General features: G+C 44.5%; 1 protein-coding gene across 1 annotated transcript; it reads right to left on the reverse strand.

The window, feature by feature from the left end:
- Positions 1-440: 440 nt before the first annotated feature.
- On the reverse strand, positions 441-14,306 carry LOC104298330 (prostatic acid phosphatase). Its single transcript, XM_009898388.2, has 11 exons — positions 14,202-14,306; positions 10,348-10,443; positions 9,749-9,835; positions 9,067-9,219; positions 6,868-6,966; positions 5,851-5,955; positions 4,772-4,904; positions 4,328-4,410; positions 2,810-2,916; positions 1,874-2,043; positions 441-559 (listed from the first exon to the last, which is right to left on the reverse strand). The coding sequence occupies exons 1-11, from the start codon at positions 14,304-14,306 to the stop codon at positions 441-443; spliced, it is 1,257 nt and encodes a 418-aa protein (XP_009896690.2).
- Positions 14,307-15,194: the final 888 nt, after the last annotated feature.

A 15,194-nucleotide genomic window follows, 5' to 3' on the forward strand; every position in this document is an offset into this window, starting at 1 on the left:
AAACATTTTCCTGTGCATTGACGAAACAGCTGTTTACAAGAAGTAAGGGAATTATTGCAGATTGTGATTTTCAAGCAAGATTCATTGAGCAGGGTAAGAGAGAAGCAAAGGGCTCCATGGGAATAGGCAATACATATATATAAAAAGCATAGGCAATAGTATCCCTTCACCTCACAAGTTAAAGGATGACTAATAGTAGTGAAAACCCTACAGATGGAAACAGGAGTCAGAAGTAACTTCCTAAGCAGAATGTCTTCCTGAAGTAGTTCTCCCTGCAGCTGGTGGAATCTTCCAGCTGCTAGGCCGCAGATACCTCAGCTCTGAACCTTCACTGAATATGCTTCAGAGACTAGTTTGGCCAGAGCAAACTGATGCATATAAGCAACAGAAAGGATGGCTTGATATCTGTCTTCTCTCTCTTTCATTTCCGTCCCTCCCTGTTAGATGCTTTGGTAGTCATTCCTGCCCCTGCAGCGTCCGTAGTGGTACAGGAGGTAGAGCAGTACAAGGTTCAGAATGAACAACAGGCCAACAGCAACATCGAACCCGATGAAAATGTCTGTCAAGGAAAAACAGCAGCAGGGACTTCATGAGAGGCACAGGTATGTGTCATCTGGGATACAGAGGTAACAGTCTCATTACAGACACGTGCAATGGAATTATATCACAGTATCACAGTATCGCCAAGGTTGGAAGAGACCCCAAGGATCATCGAGTCCAACCTGTCATCACAAATCTCATGACTAGACCATGGCACCAAGTGCCACGTCCAATCTCCTCTTGAACACCTCCAGGGATGGTGACTCCACCACCTCCCCAGGCAGCCCATTCCAATGACGAATGACTCTCTCTGTGAAGAACTTTCTCCTCACCTCGAGCCTAAACTTCCCCTGGCGCAGCTTGAGACTGTGTCCCCTTGTTCTGGTGCTGGTTGCCTGGGAGAAGAGACCAACCCCTTCCTGGCTACAACCACCTTTCTGGTAGTTGTAGAGGGCAATGAGGTCACCCCTGAGCCCCCTCTTCTCCAGGCTAAACAATCCCAGCTCCCTCAGCCTCTCCTCATAGGGCTTGTGCTCAAGGCCTCTTACCAGCCTCGCTGCCCTTCTCTAGACATGTTCAAGTGTCTCAATATTCTTCTTAAATTGAGGGGCCCAGAACTGGACACAGGACTCAAGGTGTGGCCTAACCAGTGCTGAGTACAGGGGCACAGTGACTTCCCTGCATCAGTCTGGGCACAGGCATCAGTCTTCTTTGCATGTGCATCAGTCTGGGCACATGCATCAACCATCTGTGCATATGCATCAGTCTGGGCACATGCATCAATCTTCTGTGCTTATGCATCAGTCTGGGCACATGCATCAACCATCTGTGCATATGCATCAGTCTGGGCACATGCATCAACCATCTGTGCATATGCATCAGTCTGGGCACATGCATCAATCTTCTGTGCTTATGCATCAATCTGGGCACATGCATCAGTCTTCTGTGCATCAGCCTGGGCACATGCATCAATCTGGGCACGTGCATCAATCTTCCGTGCATGTGCCGGCCATTTTTGTGTTGCATCTACCAAAGGTCTGATGTGTCCAACATACACAGCACCCACACCCGTATTTCTGCCTGACATGTTACACAAGTGGAGCTCTACTTTTGGCCATGGCCTTTGGCTATCTCCTTATGTGAGCAAGCATGTGAGCAATAACAGGACTGCCTTCACACTGGTGGGCCAACTGGCTTTCCCTGCCCACAGTGAGGCTGATCCACACTTGTTAAAGGGAGATGTGTCTGTTGTGTGAAAAGTGCAAAGTTTGAAGCCACCAATACAAATTCTGCCTCTATGTCTTATGTAGAAAATATAGAGCTGTTACACTACCTTTCATTTTGTCTTTCTTCCCACATTCTTTTGCCCAATTTTCTGTAATTATGGGTGAGACTAGTTCAGCAAACTTCTCAAGTGGACAGGAAGGGGTGCATCCTGGCAGGGTGAGCAGGTAAGGATCCTTTGAGGAGTCGTTCCGGTAGTGCATGTCAATGCTGTATTGCCTGATGAATAGAATAGAACAGAATAGAATAGAATTAACCAGGTTGGAAAAGACTTTTGAGATGATCGAGTCAAACCTATCACCCAACACCATCTAATCAACTAAACCATGGCACCAAGCATCTCATCCAGTCTCTTCCTAAATACCTTCAGTTATGGTGACTCCACCACCTCCCTGGGCAGCCCATGAACAATATTCAAAAGGTTTATTTAGGAAGGTTCTTAAAGAGAAGGTTTCCTGTTTAGAGACATAATGTTGGAAATAGGCTCTAACATCCTACTCTAGAACCTCTTCTTCAAGAATGGAAGCTTTTTGAAAGACACCTGCAAAGGCCACTTTGCAAAGGCTGGTTACATTCCCGTACAGATCAGCAGTCAGCTCAGAAGGTCCTCCTGAAGGCTCCTTGAATGGCAGCAGCACCAGGTGCTGCTATGCCAACCAGTTTACCTTGAGATTTATGAGATGTCTTGGAAATTTTGCTACCATTGGAAGAATTGGGAAAATGCCTTTTAGCACTGACTTCCACCTGATCAGGCCTGTTATCAGCTTTTCTCTCTGCCTTTCAGAGCAGACAGATACCTGCACATCCAGCACATGGGGTGTCTCCTGCTTTAGACAGAACTTTGTGCCCCTGGACTGCTCAGTGAAGTATCAGTCTAAAATGAATTCCTATCTCCTCACACTATTTGAGAGGAAAATTATTTTGGTGGAAAGGGAAACAAAATTGCAAACACTCCTTGTTCTTGCATAGTTTAGAAGATACTTGCCCTCTGCTTTCTTGGTAGAGTTCAAAGAAGTGGCAAGCAGCATATGGTGGAAGTTTGCCATTGAAAATATTGAGAGCAATCTGGAGGGCCCCAACTGTGGTGTCATGCTATTGGAAAACAAACAAGCAGACAAATTCATTACTGAAAGTCAGTTAAGTCAAATATCGTTAATCCAGAATAATGAGACAAGAGCAGAGAGAGAGTGGAACTCAAGATAAAGCAAAACCTATGTAAATATGACCATTAAATTATATTGAGATATGTACCATTGGGAAAAGCACCTTAACAGATTACTGCAGGCAGCAGGGCAGCATTTCCAAAGAGTTACTGCAGTCTGTGTCTTGCACCATCTGGCAGTGTTTTGGGAGAAAGAAAGATGTGGCCCAAGTAATAAATGTAGTTTTTCAATGCCTTGTGCTACTCCTTCCTTCAGGAGTGTTTTTTGGTTCCAAGGTCAGATTAAGACGGTATAAGGAAAATCAGTTTCAAAAATAAGGCTTTACTTGGCCTCAAGGCATTAAAGCAGCAGTGGAAATTCTGGATGCACTTCTTCTTCCTTTTAACAAACAATATAGTATGGCTAGAGACCATGTAGGAAAGGCAGCAAGAAAGATTTTAGGTGTTGAGCCATTTCTGTAGGAGGAAAGATTGAATGAAGTAGGACTCTGTCTTGCAAAAGGGAAGATGGAATAAGTGTGATAGAAAGTAGTAAATTGATGAGTGACCCAGGAGAAGTGACTAAAGAATGAATGTTCCTTGTTTCTCACAGGAAAAGTGACTAAAGAATGAGTGTTCCCTGTAGAAATGTTCCCTTTAGAAATGTTAGGAAGGAGCTAAATCAGTACTAAGTTTAAATAAAAAGAGAAGGGAAGATGTTTTCAAGCCATCACCACAGGATGTTGCAGAGGCCAGAAGTATAAATGCACTTAAAAAGTGGCCAGATAAATTGAGGGAAGAAAGTCTGTCAAGATCTATTAAACAGACAGATTGTCTTTCAGGAAGTCCCTAAGCCACAGGCTGCTGGAAGGTTGTAGCAAGGGAAGCAACGCTCTGTGCTGGCATTGTTCTCATTCTGCCCTGCTGCTGGCCATCATTAGGGACAGGATAATGAATGAGCCAAGCGGATCTTGGTCTGACCCAAGTGGCCCTCTTCATCCTTGAAATAAAACCCAAAAGAATCCACAGCTGTGTCACCTTTTTGCAAGCAGAGGAAGGGGGTGGAGGCACAGCTGGAGTTCTGTTAGGTGCCAGCATTTCTGGGAGCGCTCAAGGAAAGATGCAACTTCTAGAAGCTGCACCATTAAACTGCAGGGGAAATGGATGATAACATGCATGGTTCTCTTTACCAAGTACAGTTTGAAACTGAGGTGAGATCTGTGCTCCTGCTGCCTTCTTGTACTGGCTGGTGTTCAGTTTCTTAGCTGAACTACATTAGATTATTCCTTCATTTAACTCATTGATTGTTCTCAATAAGAGAGTAAAATCAAAGCAAAATTAATGAAAGATGAAAATACTCACTGCAGAGTAGACCTCCATTTTTCTCTGTTTTGAAGAATTGGCAGCTTGTTTAATGCTATTCAAAATAGTATTCACAAGGACACCTTAAAAATGTGGGAAGGAGAAAGAGGAAGATGAAGATTAACATTTGCATAGAAACCAAAGAGGCAAAATATTTTGAGTACCAAACAGCAGATATCTGTTCAGTCTATTTAGTCCCAACAAGTCACACACCATACATTGTCCTTCTCCAGACCAGAGAAGCACATGAGATGAGGGCAGCAGAAATTCCCTGCAGCAGTCTCTACCATTCTAGGGAACTGCTATGCCCATGGCACTAGAAAAGCCCAGCACTCGTGGTTCCAAGTCAAGGCTCTGTATCAACAGTTCTGCATGTCTAAGGTGACAGGGTGCTGCACAATCATCATCTCCTCCTCCCTGAGGGCTGTGCACTTTGTGACTTACCTCCTTGAAGTCGTGATTTCTCTTGTGCTTTGTAAAGGCCAAATAGTGATAACAAGGCCAACTCTGCCAGCTTTTCCATCTTGTCAATGACGTCTTTGGTGGCCCATCCAGGGAGAGTGTAATTGTGAATACCCTAGGGAGAAAGGCAAACAAAAGGATTGGGTTTTCTTCTGGTCTGTGTCATCCTATTGCCTAGCATCATACTACTGTTTCAGAGACAGTCCTGCAATTCCTGCTCAGGGTGGTTTCACTCACCACCGTGCCTCAAGTCACACTGTGTGGGAATGGGGACCAACATGAAGTGAGTGAAGGAGAAGGGGGGAACACCTGTGTGAAAGTGATCCCTTGTAGGTACCATGTGTTCTTACTATAAAGATGTGTCTTTTGTTCTGCTAGTGTGAGAGACCACAGATGTGTCCTCTTCCTTTCTTGTGGATCTTCAGACTACCACCTTGCTCATTTCCACACAGTTGCCCAGGTACCAGTTTCAATAGTAGCCATTTCCAGACACCTGTTCCTTGCTATTCCTGTAGAAGTGACAGTGTCCCACAGGATGTAAGTGCCTCAGCACTTTGTGTGTTGCCAATACTGACTGGGGCAAATGGAATCCACATACTTGGGGCCAGTCTGCTTTTATTCACCAGCAGCAATCATCATCTAATTTTCTAACTGATAGATCATATTCTTACCTCTCATTTTCAACATCTAAGTATTTTGATGTTTACCTGTTGATAGATTAAAGCAAATAATTTCATTTTTCTGTTAAAAATCATAAATATGTACTAGGCACCATGCTCAAATAATTCTACACCAGCATATTGGGAAGGAAAATGAGGGAATAAAGGGAATGGATTTTGGTACCAGTGCTTCAGGATACAACACCAAATGACAACAGTAGTTTCCCATGCTGTAAACCATGTTTTGGGGTTCTCTTTTACCAATGCACTAAATTAGAACTTAGATTCAAATTAAAAGCTAATAATAATCCAAGAGAGAAGGCAACTCATTCCTTTGAAGCCACATTGCCATGATTGAACTTGAGCTCTATTCTTTCCCAACCTCTAATGCCTCATTGTTACCTCGCAGTGCAGAGTGTCATATGTATTCCAGAGCTGGAAGTTGTCCAGGATTTTAAGATGGTTTAGTTCAAGCCCTGTGTTAACTGCCATTGTTTGCAAAAAATCCTGGGGAAAATAAAGTGAGGAGTGAATACAAATGGAACACACATGCATGTAGCATCATTGCACTCAGCCTGGCAGCACCGCACTGCTGGATTTTACACAGGTGGAACCTTTGTAGCAGAAGATTTTAGCTGCAGATTTCATGTGGTAAGCATTTCAAGGTACTGATCTGTTTCACACATCACTTTTTGTCAGCCTTGCTATGGGTAAGTCTGGTGATTGCTGTGCTGCACCGTCCTCTTCCTCTTCTGACTGCTCCAGGAAGCTACCTCAGTTATCTCAAGCCTTCACATGTAAGGAAGGGGAAGGCACTAAGAGGAAAGGAGCATGAGAAAAAAAGATGAGGAGAAACTAGAAAATTAGAGAGAGATGAGGCAAAAAAGAAATTGAAAAGGAAGCTAGGTTTTCCTCCTGCCATTGGAGGGGAGCTGAATATGAAAGTAATAGTTCCACCACAATTCACATGTGGATTCTTGCTATATGCCACTACAGAAGGAGTCCTTAGTATCCCTTATTCCTGTGTGAACTGTTTCATAGCAGTAGGATAGCTGCGGAGTCATCCTTCCCTTCCCCACTGCAGGTGAGTGAGGCTGACCAGAGCAGTTGAGCCAGCAGCATGTCAGAAATGGCTTTAGGAAGATGTGTACAGATCAGTGGACCTGAGTTATATGCAGCTCTAACTAGCCTGAAAAAATGACTGTTAGATTCATAGTTGTAAATATTAATATAGAGAAGTACAATACATGAGTCTCAAACACACTTTTTGATCATATTGGCCCAGAATGCTGATTTGAAGGGAGTCCTCACAGTTTTGGCAAGCTGCTTAAGCAAAAGGAAATAATGCAATTCCATAACTGCTCCAGCTGAATTACTTTCCTCCTTCTCAGATTGTGTTTCCTTTCTGCTTTGTCTTACCATGTACGGTTGTATTCTAGTTTGAAATTCATTAGATGTTTGTGTCTCATTCTGAAGCTCATCAAAGCGTGGACAATCAGGCAGAGGAAAATGCAGCCTCTGAAACAGGAGAAGTGAAACTTGAAGTAGTTGTAGAATTAATCAGCACAGTTCTAGATGTTCTGGTGGTGCTGCTGGAATGTTTGTTAGAAAGAGTAAGGCCCCATGCTACAGCATGAGTTTGTGTCATTTGACTTCATTATGAGTGGATTGTGGTTGTGCGAGAGCAGAGCTGGGGTGTCCTGGGGTGAACATTAGCAGACGGCACTTCCAGTGCCTCTTTGCCTTTTGGTTTGGCAGCAGGAAGTTTGCAGCAGCCACCCACAGATACCAGCACACTTGCACTGGGATTGCCAGGGCTCCATTTTTTCCTCTAACAGAAGCACACTGGAGGGTGAAGGCTCAAAGCTACAGCATGAAACTAGGGAATGTTGTTTAATGACACAATAACAAATGTTTCTTTTGCTCTGTGGCTTAATTATCTCCCTCTGTGTATAATTAATTAAGCCACTCCCTTTGGCCTCATTAAGCAGTACTGTTGTCTGTCAGGTCTTGATAGATCTCAGTGGCTGAAAAATAAACTGTGATTAGGGCTTTTCACTAGACTCTATTTGGTGTTTTACCCCTTTGTGTTGCTTAGGACTTGAAAATAGCTCCACCAGCTGCTTCAATTAACAAAAAGAACTATATTTTTTCCAGGTGGTTTGCATATTTAACCACGATTTTGAGCTGCCTCAGAGGTGTGTTTCGGTGCAATGTCAGCTCCTGAACCAGCTGCAGAAGTGATGAAGTTCAAGAGATTCCTAACAAATGAGCTTGCCTTCTCCAAACAGGGCATTGCTCTGCACCATGATTCCCTTCAGGGCAGTGAGAGTTTATGTGGCCAAGCTCTGTCCACTTCGGTGCTTTACTTTTCTCGTGAAGAAAGCTCCCCTGGTGTCTCACGTTTAAGTAACAGTATCACTAAGGTTGGAAGAGACCTCAAAGATCATCAAGTCCAACCTGTCACCGCAGACCTCATGACTAGACCATGGTACCAAGTGCCACGTCCAATCCCCTCTTGAACACCTCCAGGGATGGTGACTCCACCACCTCCCTGGGCAGCCCATTCCAATGATGAATAACTCTCTCCGTGAAGAACTTTCTCCTCACCTCAAGCCTAAACCTCCCCTGGTGCAGCTTGAGACTGTGTCCCCTTGTTCTGGTGCTGGTTGCTAGAGAGAAGAGACCAACCCCTTCCTGGCTACAACCTCCCTTCATTCTCCTCTGTCGAGGGACAGAGGCCAAGTTTAAGCTGAATCACATTGTGCTTAATTACATTTGTGGAGCCCCATTGTCTTTGTGGCAAGTATGGAGTAATGGCAGTGGGAGGAAGGTACAGTCACCCCTAAGGACAGAGTTCATCTTTTGATGTTGGTGACTGGGCAGGCAGCTATTTAGCAGGGGCTTTGTGTACCTTTTCTTACAGTCACCTTTTGTCCTCAAAGGCAAAATGAAGTTGGCCTTTCTGCCACTGCACTCAGTAACTTCTTGTCCTTGTTCCAGTGTTCCTCATGCGATTCTTGTTACAGCAGCCAGTGAAATTAAACTCTAAATCGAGTCAGAGAGAGCTAGGTGCAGTAAAACTTCTACAAGACCTAATATTTGGGTAGGTCTGCTCTTATTATGAGTCACAAGGCAAGTGCTAGGCTTTCATCAAATGTTTGTGTGGCACTGAGCATAAAAGGGCCCTCGTCTGTAATTAGGGTGCCTAAGTGCTACCAGAGTAAGGAACTGAGAGGTCATTTCCATGGCTGGTGACAATTGTATTCCTTGAATAAGCTACGAAGCAAACCTGCCAAGGAGAGCAGGGCTGGCTTGCTGCTTGGTGCTTACAAAAGCACTTTTCTCTGTAAATGTTTAGAGCAAGATGCTGGGGGTGTGCCTTGCAGACTATGGCAGTGTGGGTGACAGTTCAGGTGGGCTGCAACTATAGGAGGAGGATTTCAGGCAGCTGTTATAGCTGACCTGTGACATACTTGTCAGCCAGTAGCTGCAGTTGCTGTTTTCTATTAGATTGAACTAAAAAAGAATAGAAAATAGGTTTTTTTAGCTTTTTTTCCCTCCCTTTTCTGCTTCTGGGAAAGTTTAAGGTATAGGAAGTGTGCAGTCAGTACTCACCCGGTCTGTGGATTTCTGCAAAGTGTGAACTGGAATGGGTTGCCAGAGAAGCTCAGGGTTCCAAATCTGGCTGCTGGTTGGTGGGAAGAGGCCAGAAAGGTACGACTGGGCACTCATAATGGTGCGATCATAATCTGTGCTTTGGATGTAGAACTGAAGAATGTCAGAGAGTTAAAAATAAACAATAAGAATAAGGAAATAATTTCATCCAACTGGCCAAGCCTAGCTTCTTGATTTCAGTTTTGTGTTTCTGCATAAAGTCAAAAGAGTGAAGCCCTAACTCAGCTTGCTAGGGTCCTACTTAGCCTGCATAAATGGAATTACCAAAGCATCTTTCCAACCTAAATGATTCTACGATTCTGTGATCTATCTGCTATACCTCAGGAGTGGAGGCACTGTTAAATGACAAAGCTCTGGTCTTTTATGCCTTCCCACCAACACATCCCTCAGGTGTAGACCACAATGGCAGAAGTGTCTTCCCCATGGGGCAAACACACCCCAACAGCTGTCAGATCTGTCTTGCATGGGAAGAAATGTGTGAGCATGGCCCACCAGGTGTCTGAGATGAAAGTTAGACTTTAGCCTCACATTCTGCCTGAAGTTTTCCACTTCTTTTTGTCTAGAACAAGCCTGCAGCTCTGCTGTGCCAGAGGAATGCCCTGCAGAGCCGTGTGCCGCGTACCTCTTGGCGATTGTAGGTGCTGTTCAGGAAGCTGGAGTATCTGCTCCTTGTGTACTGGCCGAGCTCAAAGAGCTGCTGCATTCCAGTCTGCCAGGCAAGCACACAGATGATCGTTAGGCTGGAGTGACTGGAGAATGGCAATGTGATGTTTCTGTTGTTTCAGTAGCCAGCTCTCAAGTAAGCATTTCTGCAATGCACTCTGTGTGTGGTAGATGATCTGGAGTGCTCGACAGGAACACTCCTGCCTAACCCTGAGAGAATGATGCATTCTGAAATGCTGAGGCTCCATCCTGTCCTCTGCTCCAGGAAAGGCAGCGAGCCTGATTCCATGCAAACTGTTCCAGCAGTGCTGTAGTTCTGTAGATGCTCCTGGAGCTGCTGGTGCTCAGCAGTGTTCTTAGCAGTATATGTCAGCTGGTGACAGCTGGGGTAGGATGATTGCTAACATCATGTTAGTTAGTGTCATTACTGAAAAAATGCCTGTGAATGCTATGGCTCACACCAGCCAGCCCAACCTGGGATTGGCTAATACACAGAAAAACAGCTGCTCACTTCCTCTTCAGTAGCACACAGAAGTTCTTCTAAGCAAGCTGACATACCTTGGTAAGCTGTCCAAATCCCTGGGGCCATTCGCTTTCCTTGTGCGGATCGGTGGGGAAGGTGATGATCGGCGTTCGGTCCCCGTGCCGGAAAACCTAACAAACATCACCAACAAACCCCTGGGTCAGGTAGTGTTAGCCCCCTTTGTCACTTAGCTAGAGGGCAAGCACACCTGATGCTTCTTCTACCTAGACATGAAATCTGAGGTTTTGATATCCAGTCAGTATCTGATGTGCTTAGAGGAATATTTCATTCTTTGGCTGGAGAATGTCAGTGGCTGCTTTTTTCTCAGCTTATGTTTGATTTCTCAATCTTTCTAAGATATAAAGATGAAAAAGTATAAACATCTACCCTGTCAGGTTATTTGATGTTTGTTAATACTTTTACATACACATAGGAAAATACTTTTTGGAAGTCTGCAGGAATTTTTTTGTGTGTTGCATTGAGTATGAAGAAAGAGTTTGGTGGCTTTCCTGTCTTGGATACTGCAGCATGGCATGGGCAGTATCAATGGGATACACTCAACTATATGACTTTTACAAAAGAGATCTTTAATGAGCCTTTTCCTGTTTTTATTCCAACCAACAGAAAATGCCAACACTAAATCAAATAGTTAGAAAAACTCTGAAGTCCTCTCCCATGGCAATAAGCGGGTTTAGAAGAATGAGGTCCAGAAAAGTTTCCCATGAAAGGAAATGTTGGGATACAAATTCAAAGGGCTCCAGACAGCCCTCAGGAATGCTGATCCAAACTGTCCCAAACCACACTTTCTTTGTGTCAGAGTTCACATAGCCAGCCAGGTTCCTGCCTTGGCATGAATGAGTCCAGTGGCAGCGTGGAAGCATAGTGCATTTGTTCCTGAAGTGGCATGTGTTCCAGGAGACCTCCCTGCTAAACAGCTGGATTGTAATGAGTGCTCTCACAGGCCCCATTAAGCCACATCACTCTTGCCCCAGCACCAGAGGGCTTTGCACACACTGGTCAGTTTGCCACTCCCCCTGAGGAGGTGCTCTGTGTTTATGTTTTCCCAAATAAACACAAGCAGCATGGCTTCATGTTTTAATTACAGCTAACACCCTTCTGTGCACCAGGGCTGGGAAATGCTGCCCTTTGGAGGCAAATCCAATTGGATTTCTCCCTCTGTTTTCTGCAACAGTCAACAAGGTTTGCTAGGGGAGCTATTGCCACTAGAACTGTGTGGAAAGCTGCTCATTATTTTTTTGCTTTGCTGGTGGAGTTTGACTGAAGACGTGGCTACCCTGAGTATTTCTTGGCAAAGCAGTGGAGTTTGTTCACCATTATCACCAGCATGTTGATCAACATGAAACTGCACTGTTTCAAAGAGAAAAAAAAACCCATAGATTTTTCCTGAGTTCAAGTCCAGCAAAGTCCATAAAATCCTTCTTCCATGTTTCATCTTTGCTCCTCTATGCAGTTTTAATTCTGACATGTCCTTTTTTAACTAATGGGTAACCTCATCCTGCTGGGGAAATGAAATGTAGTGCCTTGCTCCTCGGTAGGTATTTCTCAACACTCAGCATCTGGGGTTTGTGAAAAGGACTTAATCCTTCAGATTAATTTTAAAATATGTCTGCTGCTGCCTTAATTACTCTTGCCCTACAGAACATGGCAGGATGAGAGAAAAGGAACAAGGAGGCCTCACAAAAGGTGAAAAGATGTTAGAGATCAAGAAGGAAGGGAGGGCAACCCTCCCGCTTGCTGTATTCATTTCAGCACTTCTGTCTGAAATGCTTCAGCTCACTTGGCTCTCAAAACCAGCAGATGTGACCAAACACTTTCTCCTTCAACTCTAATGCACCTTGAACCTGATTTGGTGTCTGGGTCATCTCTCTGAGTTTGTGAGGGGAATCACTTCAGATCAAAATGACCACATGGCTGAGACCGTGGCCAGTATTTGCTTCCATCATTGTCAGGTGAAAAACTGCTGTGGAGAAGGGGGGGAACTGAGAACATGGCCTTTGGGCTGTATGTGACATATTCATTCAGAAATGCCTGCCTTGATGAATTATCTATCTCTCAGTGAGCCTCTTCCAGACATGTTTCTTGACAGACTTAAATTCAAACAGAAATAGTTCTTATTTTGAAAACAGCTATGGGGATGAAGAAACTGGAGAGCAATGGAAGCAGTCAGGATGCCAATTCAGGGAAACCACAGATGCATAACTGCTGAGCATGTTTAGGCAAGGTTTCAAATGGCTTGGCTTGATTAGAAAAACAGATAAGATGCTCAGTCAACACTTCCTGTCCTGAGTTAGAAGAGAGACAGTGGTGAATCACAGAACCCCAGAAACCACACCTCTTTGTGTATATGATGTGTGAATTGAGTGCCTGTGTGGAGGCAGAACTTACAGGGCAGGACTTCTTTATACAGAGGCACTCAATATTTCATTTCTGCCTTGAGTACCCTATGGTCCTATGTGTGTCATGTTTTCTTCTCCTATGTCTAGTTTAAATTCAGTGCCCAGGAATTATGGTGAAGGCTAATGTTACATGTGAGAAAGAGAATCAGGATAGCATTTTGACAAATTGGCTTGAATTAGAGCTTGTCAGCCAAAGAGAATTATGGCCAATAGTCAAAATACTTGGAGTCAGCATAAAGATGGAGATCACAAGGAGAGAGCAAGACAGTTTCCCAGAGCACAGCATAACTCCAGAAGAGAGAGGAAGGGAACATTTGTGTGATTTTTCTTCCTCACAGATATATTTTATACTGTGCAGTTCTGCTAAGAAAGTTTTCAAGAGTAGTTCTGAGACATTTTCCCCATCCAGCAATACTCCCAGGTGAACACATAGCAACTCAGAGAGTACAGCTGGAAGGTGGCATTGAATTCTTTCAGAAAGGTGCCTTCTAGACTTACCTCAAATATAGCTATACTCTCATGATAGGCCATTGTATCAATGAAATGTTCTGAGGCCAGTTCCTAAGCTATTTGTTTCTGCTAGCAGAAATTGTCTTGCCGTGAAAAATCCAACAGTGAGTTCAGAAGGCAAGTTTCAGCTGAACACACAGTGTGCTGAGAGGAAACAATTTTATCTAGAGCTGGATGGTATGTTTTGGACATAGTATTTCTGTCTGCTATCTGCACATGCTCAGAATTTCTGATATAGAGAAAGGTGGAAGGAGAAGGTCTGCAAATTCCAGGTTGTAAATGTGAATTCTGACTGCCACGACCTTGGGCTGAAGTAGCCCTTTAGACTGACTGTCAGTGTCACTTATTGAAAAGAAAGGCATTAGAATGAAAAAGTCTGTGATGCAGCCTTCACCACTCAAACTGTCTCACTGCATTAATCTCTTTTACCTGAGGGACTGGGCCCAGCAGAGCCTGGCAGTGGCCTGATTCAGCCTGCCTGCAGTGACTGCAGCACCTGTCTCACAGCTCTACATTAAAAGGCTCATTGCAGTTTCTCAGAGCTCTGCTGTGCCAGTTCAGTTATTCTGAAACAGAAAATACTTTTGGATTTGTGGTAACTTCTGTAACTTCATGAGCTTCAGCCCCAAGTGCAGAGGAGGCCACCATCGGCTGCTCTTAGACTGTGCCAGCTAAAGGGAGGAATGGCAGGAAAGCTTTTAGAGGGCAGATTGTCCCCTGTGTTGTGCACCTGTCACAGAGCTGAGCTCTTCATTTGACTTGGAATAATGCCTAGGTGTTAGGAGATGAAAATTCTTTTAACTAGAGGCTTTTTCTTCCTCTCGAAGTAAAGTCTTTAGACTCAGTAAGCCAAGGGGCAGCCATCTGAAAAGAAGCACAGCAGCTACACACCTTGGTTGGTTTGCCAGCTATACCACGCTCCCTGTGCTCCCCACACCAGTATGCAAAGCAGATCTACTTACTGCAACCACAAACTTCAGTTCTCTCTCTGCAGAGGTCTGATCAAGCAGAACGAGGATCACAGGAAAAAACAAGCAGAGGATCCTGGATGGGCTGGAAAGCCACATCGCTCCCCTCCTGGCAGAGAAGGCAAAAGGCTTGGTAGTTCCAGCAGCAGCTTAGGCTGAGCAGCCACACTCAGGCTGTACTTCCCAAGTGGGCGGAACTGCTGCCGGTGAATTTCACATCCCAGAGGAATGTTGTGTGACTACGCAACAAATTGCATCGCCCATTGTTTCCAGATCACTGTTTACATTCTGCTCAATCACAGCATCGTTCAGTTTCTTTTTCTGCTGATTTTTTTTTTTTTTTTTCTCATTTGGAGGGTAAGTTTGAGGCTAAAACGTGAAGGAGTTGCTAAGCGTTCCCAGTGTTTCCACCTACCTGTTGTGTTTCCATTCTCAGGGCTGGGAACTTTCCCAGGCTACAGTACGGCCATGGGGACAAACTCAGAGCCAAGAGCCCCGCAATACTGTTTCTTTATACTGCTCAGCTCGTCCTCTATTCAGCTTCTCTTCCCTCCCTCCCTCCCTTTTTCTTTCCTCTTTTCCATTGTCACTGTGAAAGCAGAGTAATTCTTTCAAGCAACGCTTCATCTAGGTTAGAGTTACCAGTCCCTCAGATAGAAGAGCTGAATGAATCTTGGACCAGCCGTGCTCTCTAAGCTCTTTGCTGGGCAGTTACTTGCATGCGTTGTTCTCCTTTGCCCTTGGAGTACATCTGTTCTTCTCCTTTTGGAGCTGTTTATGCCAAGTTCTTCTCTGGCCTCAGCTCTCTAAGAAATTTCTTATGAACAAGCCCGGGAGCTCCCATTTTTATCATTACTGATTAAGAGCACTTTTTCTGACGCTGCCTTATACAGGCTTTGAGAAGATTCAGCTTGCCTCTGCCCACTTCCTCTCCATAAAATAAGGATAAGGCGACTTCTAGACTTGATTTCAGGAGAATTTTCTGAT

The sequence above is a fragment of the Dryobates pubescens genome, chromosome 4, assembly GCF_014839835.1.
Source record: "Dryobates pubescens isolate bDryPub1 chromosome 4, bDryPub1.pri, whole genome shotgun sequence".
Lineage (NCBI taxonomy): Eukaryota > Metazoa > Chordata > Aves > Piciformes > Picidae > Dryobates > Dryobates pubescens.

Coding starts and splice junctions, on each gene's coding strand:
- LOC104298330 (XM_009898388.2), bottom strand. CDS start 14,306: ATGTGGCTTTCCAGCCCATCCAGGATCCTCTGCTTGTTTTTTCCTGTG. Junction 2,917..4,327: donor AAATGGAGGTCTACTCTGCA/GTGAGTATTTTC, acceptor GTTTTCCAATAG/CATGACACCACAGTTGGGGC. Junction 2,044..2,809: donor CTCTACCAAGAAAGCAGAGG/GCAAGTATCTTC, acceptor TCTATTCATCAG/GCAATACAGCATTGACATGC.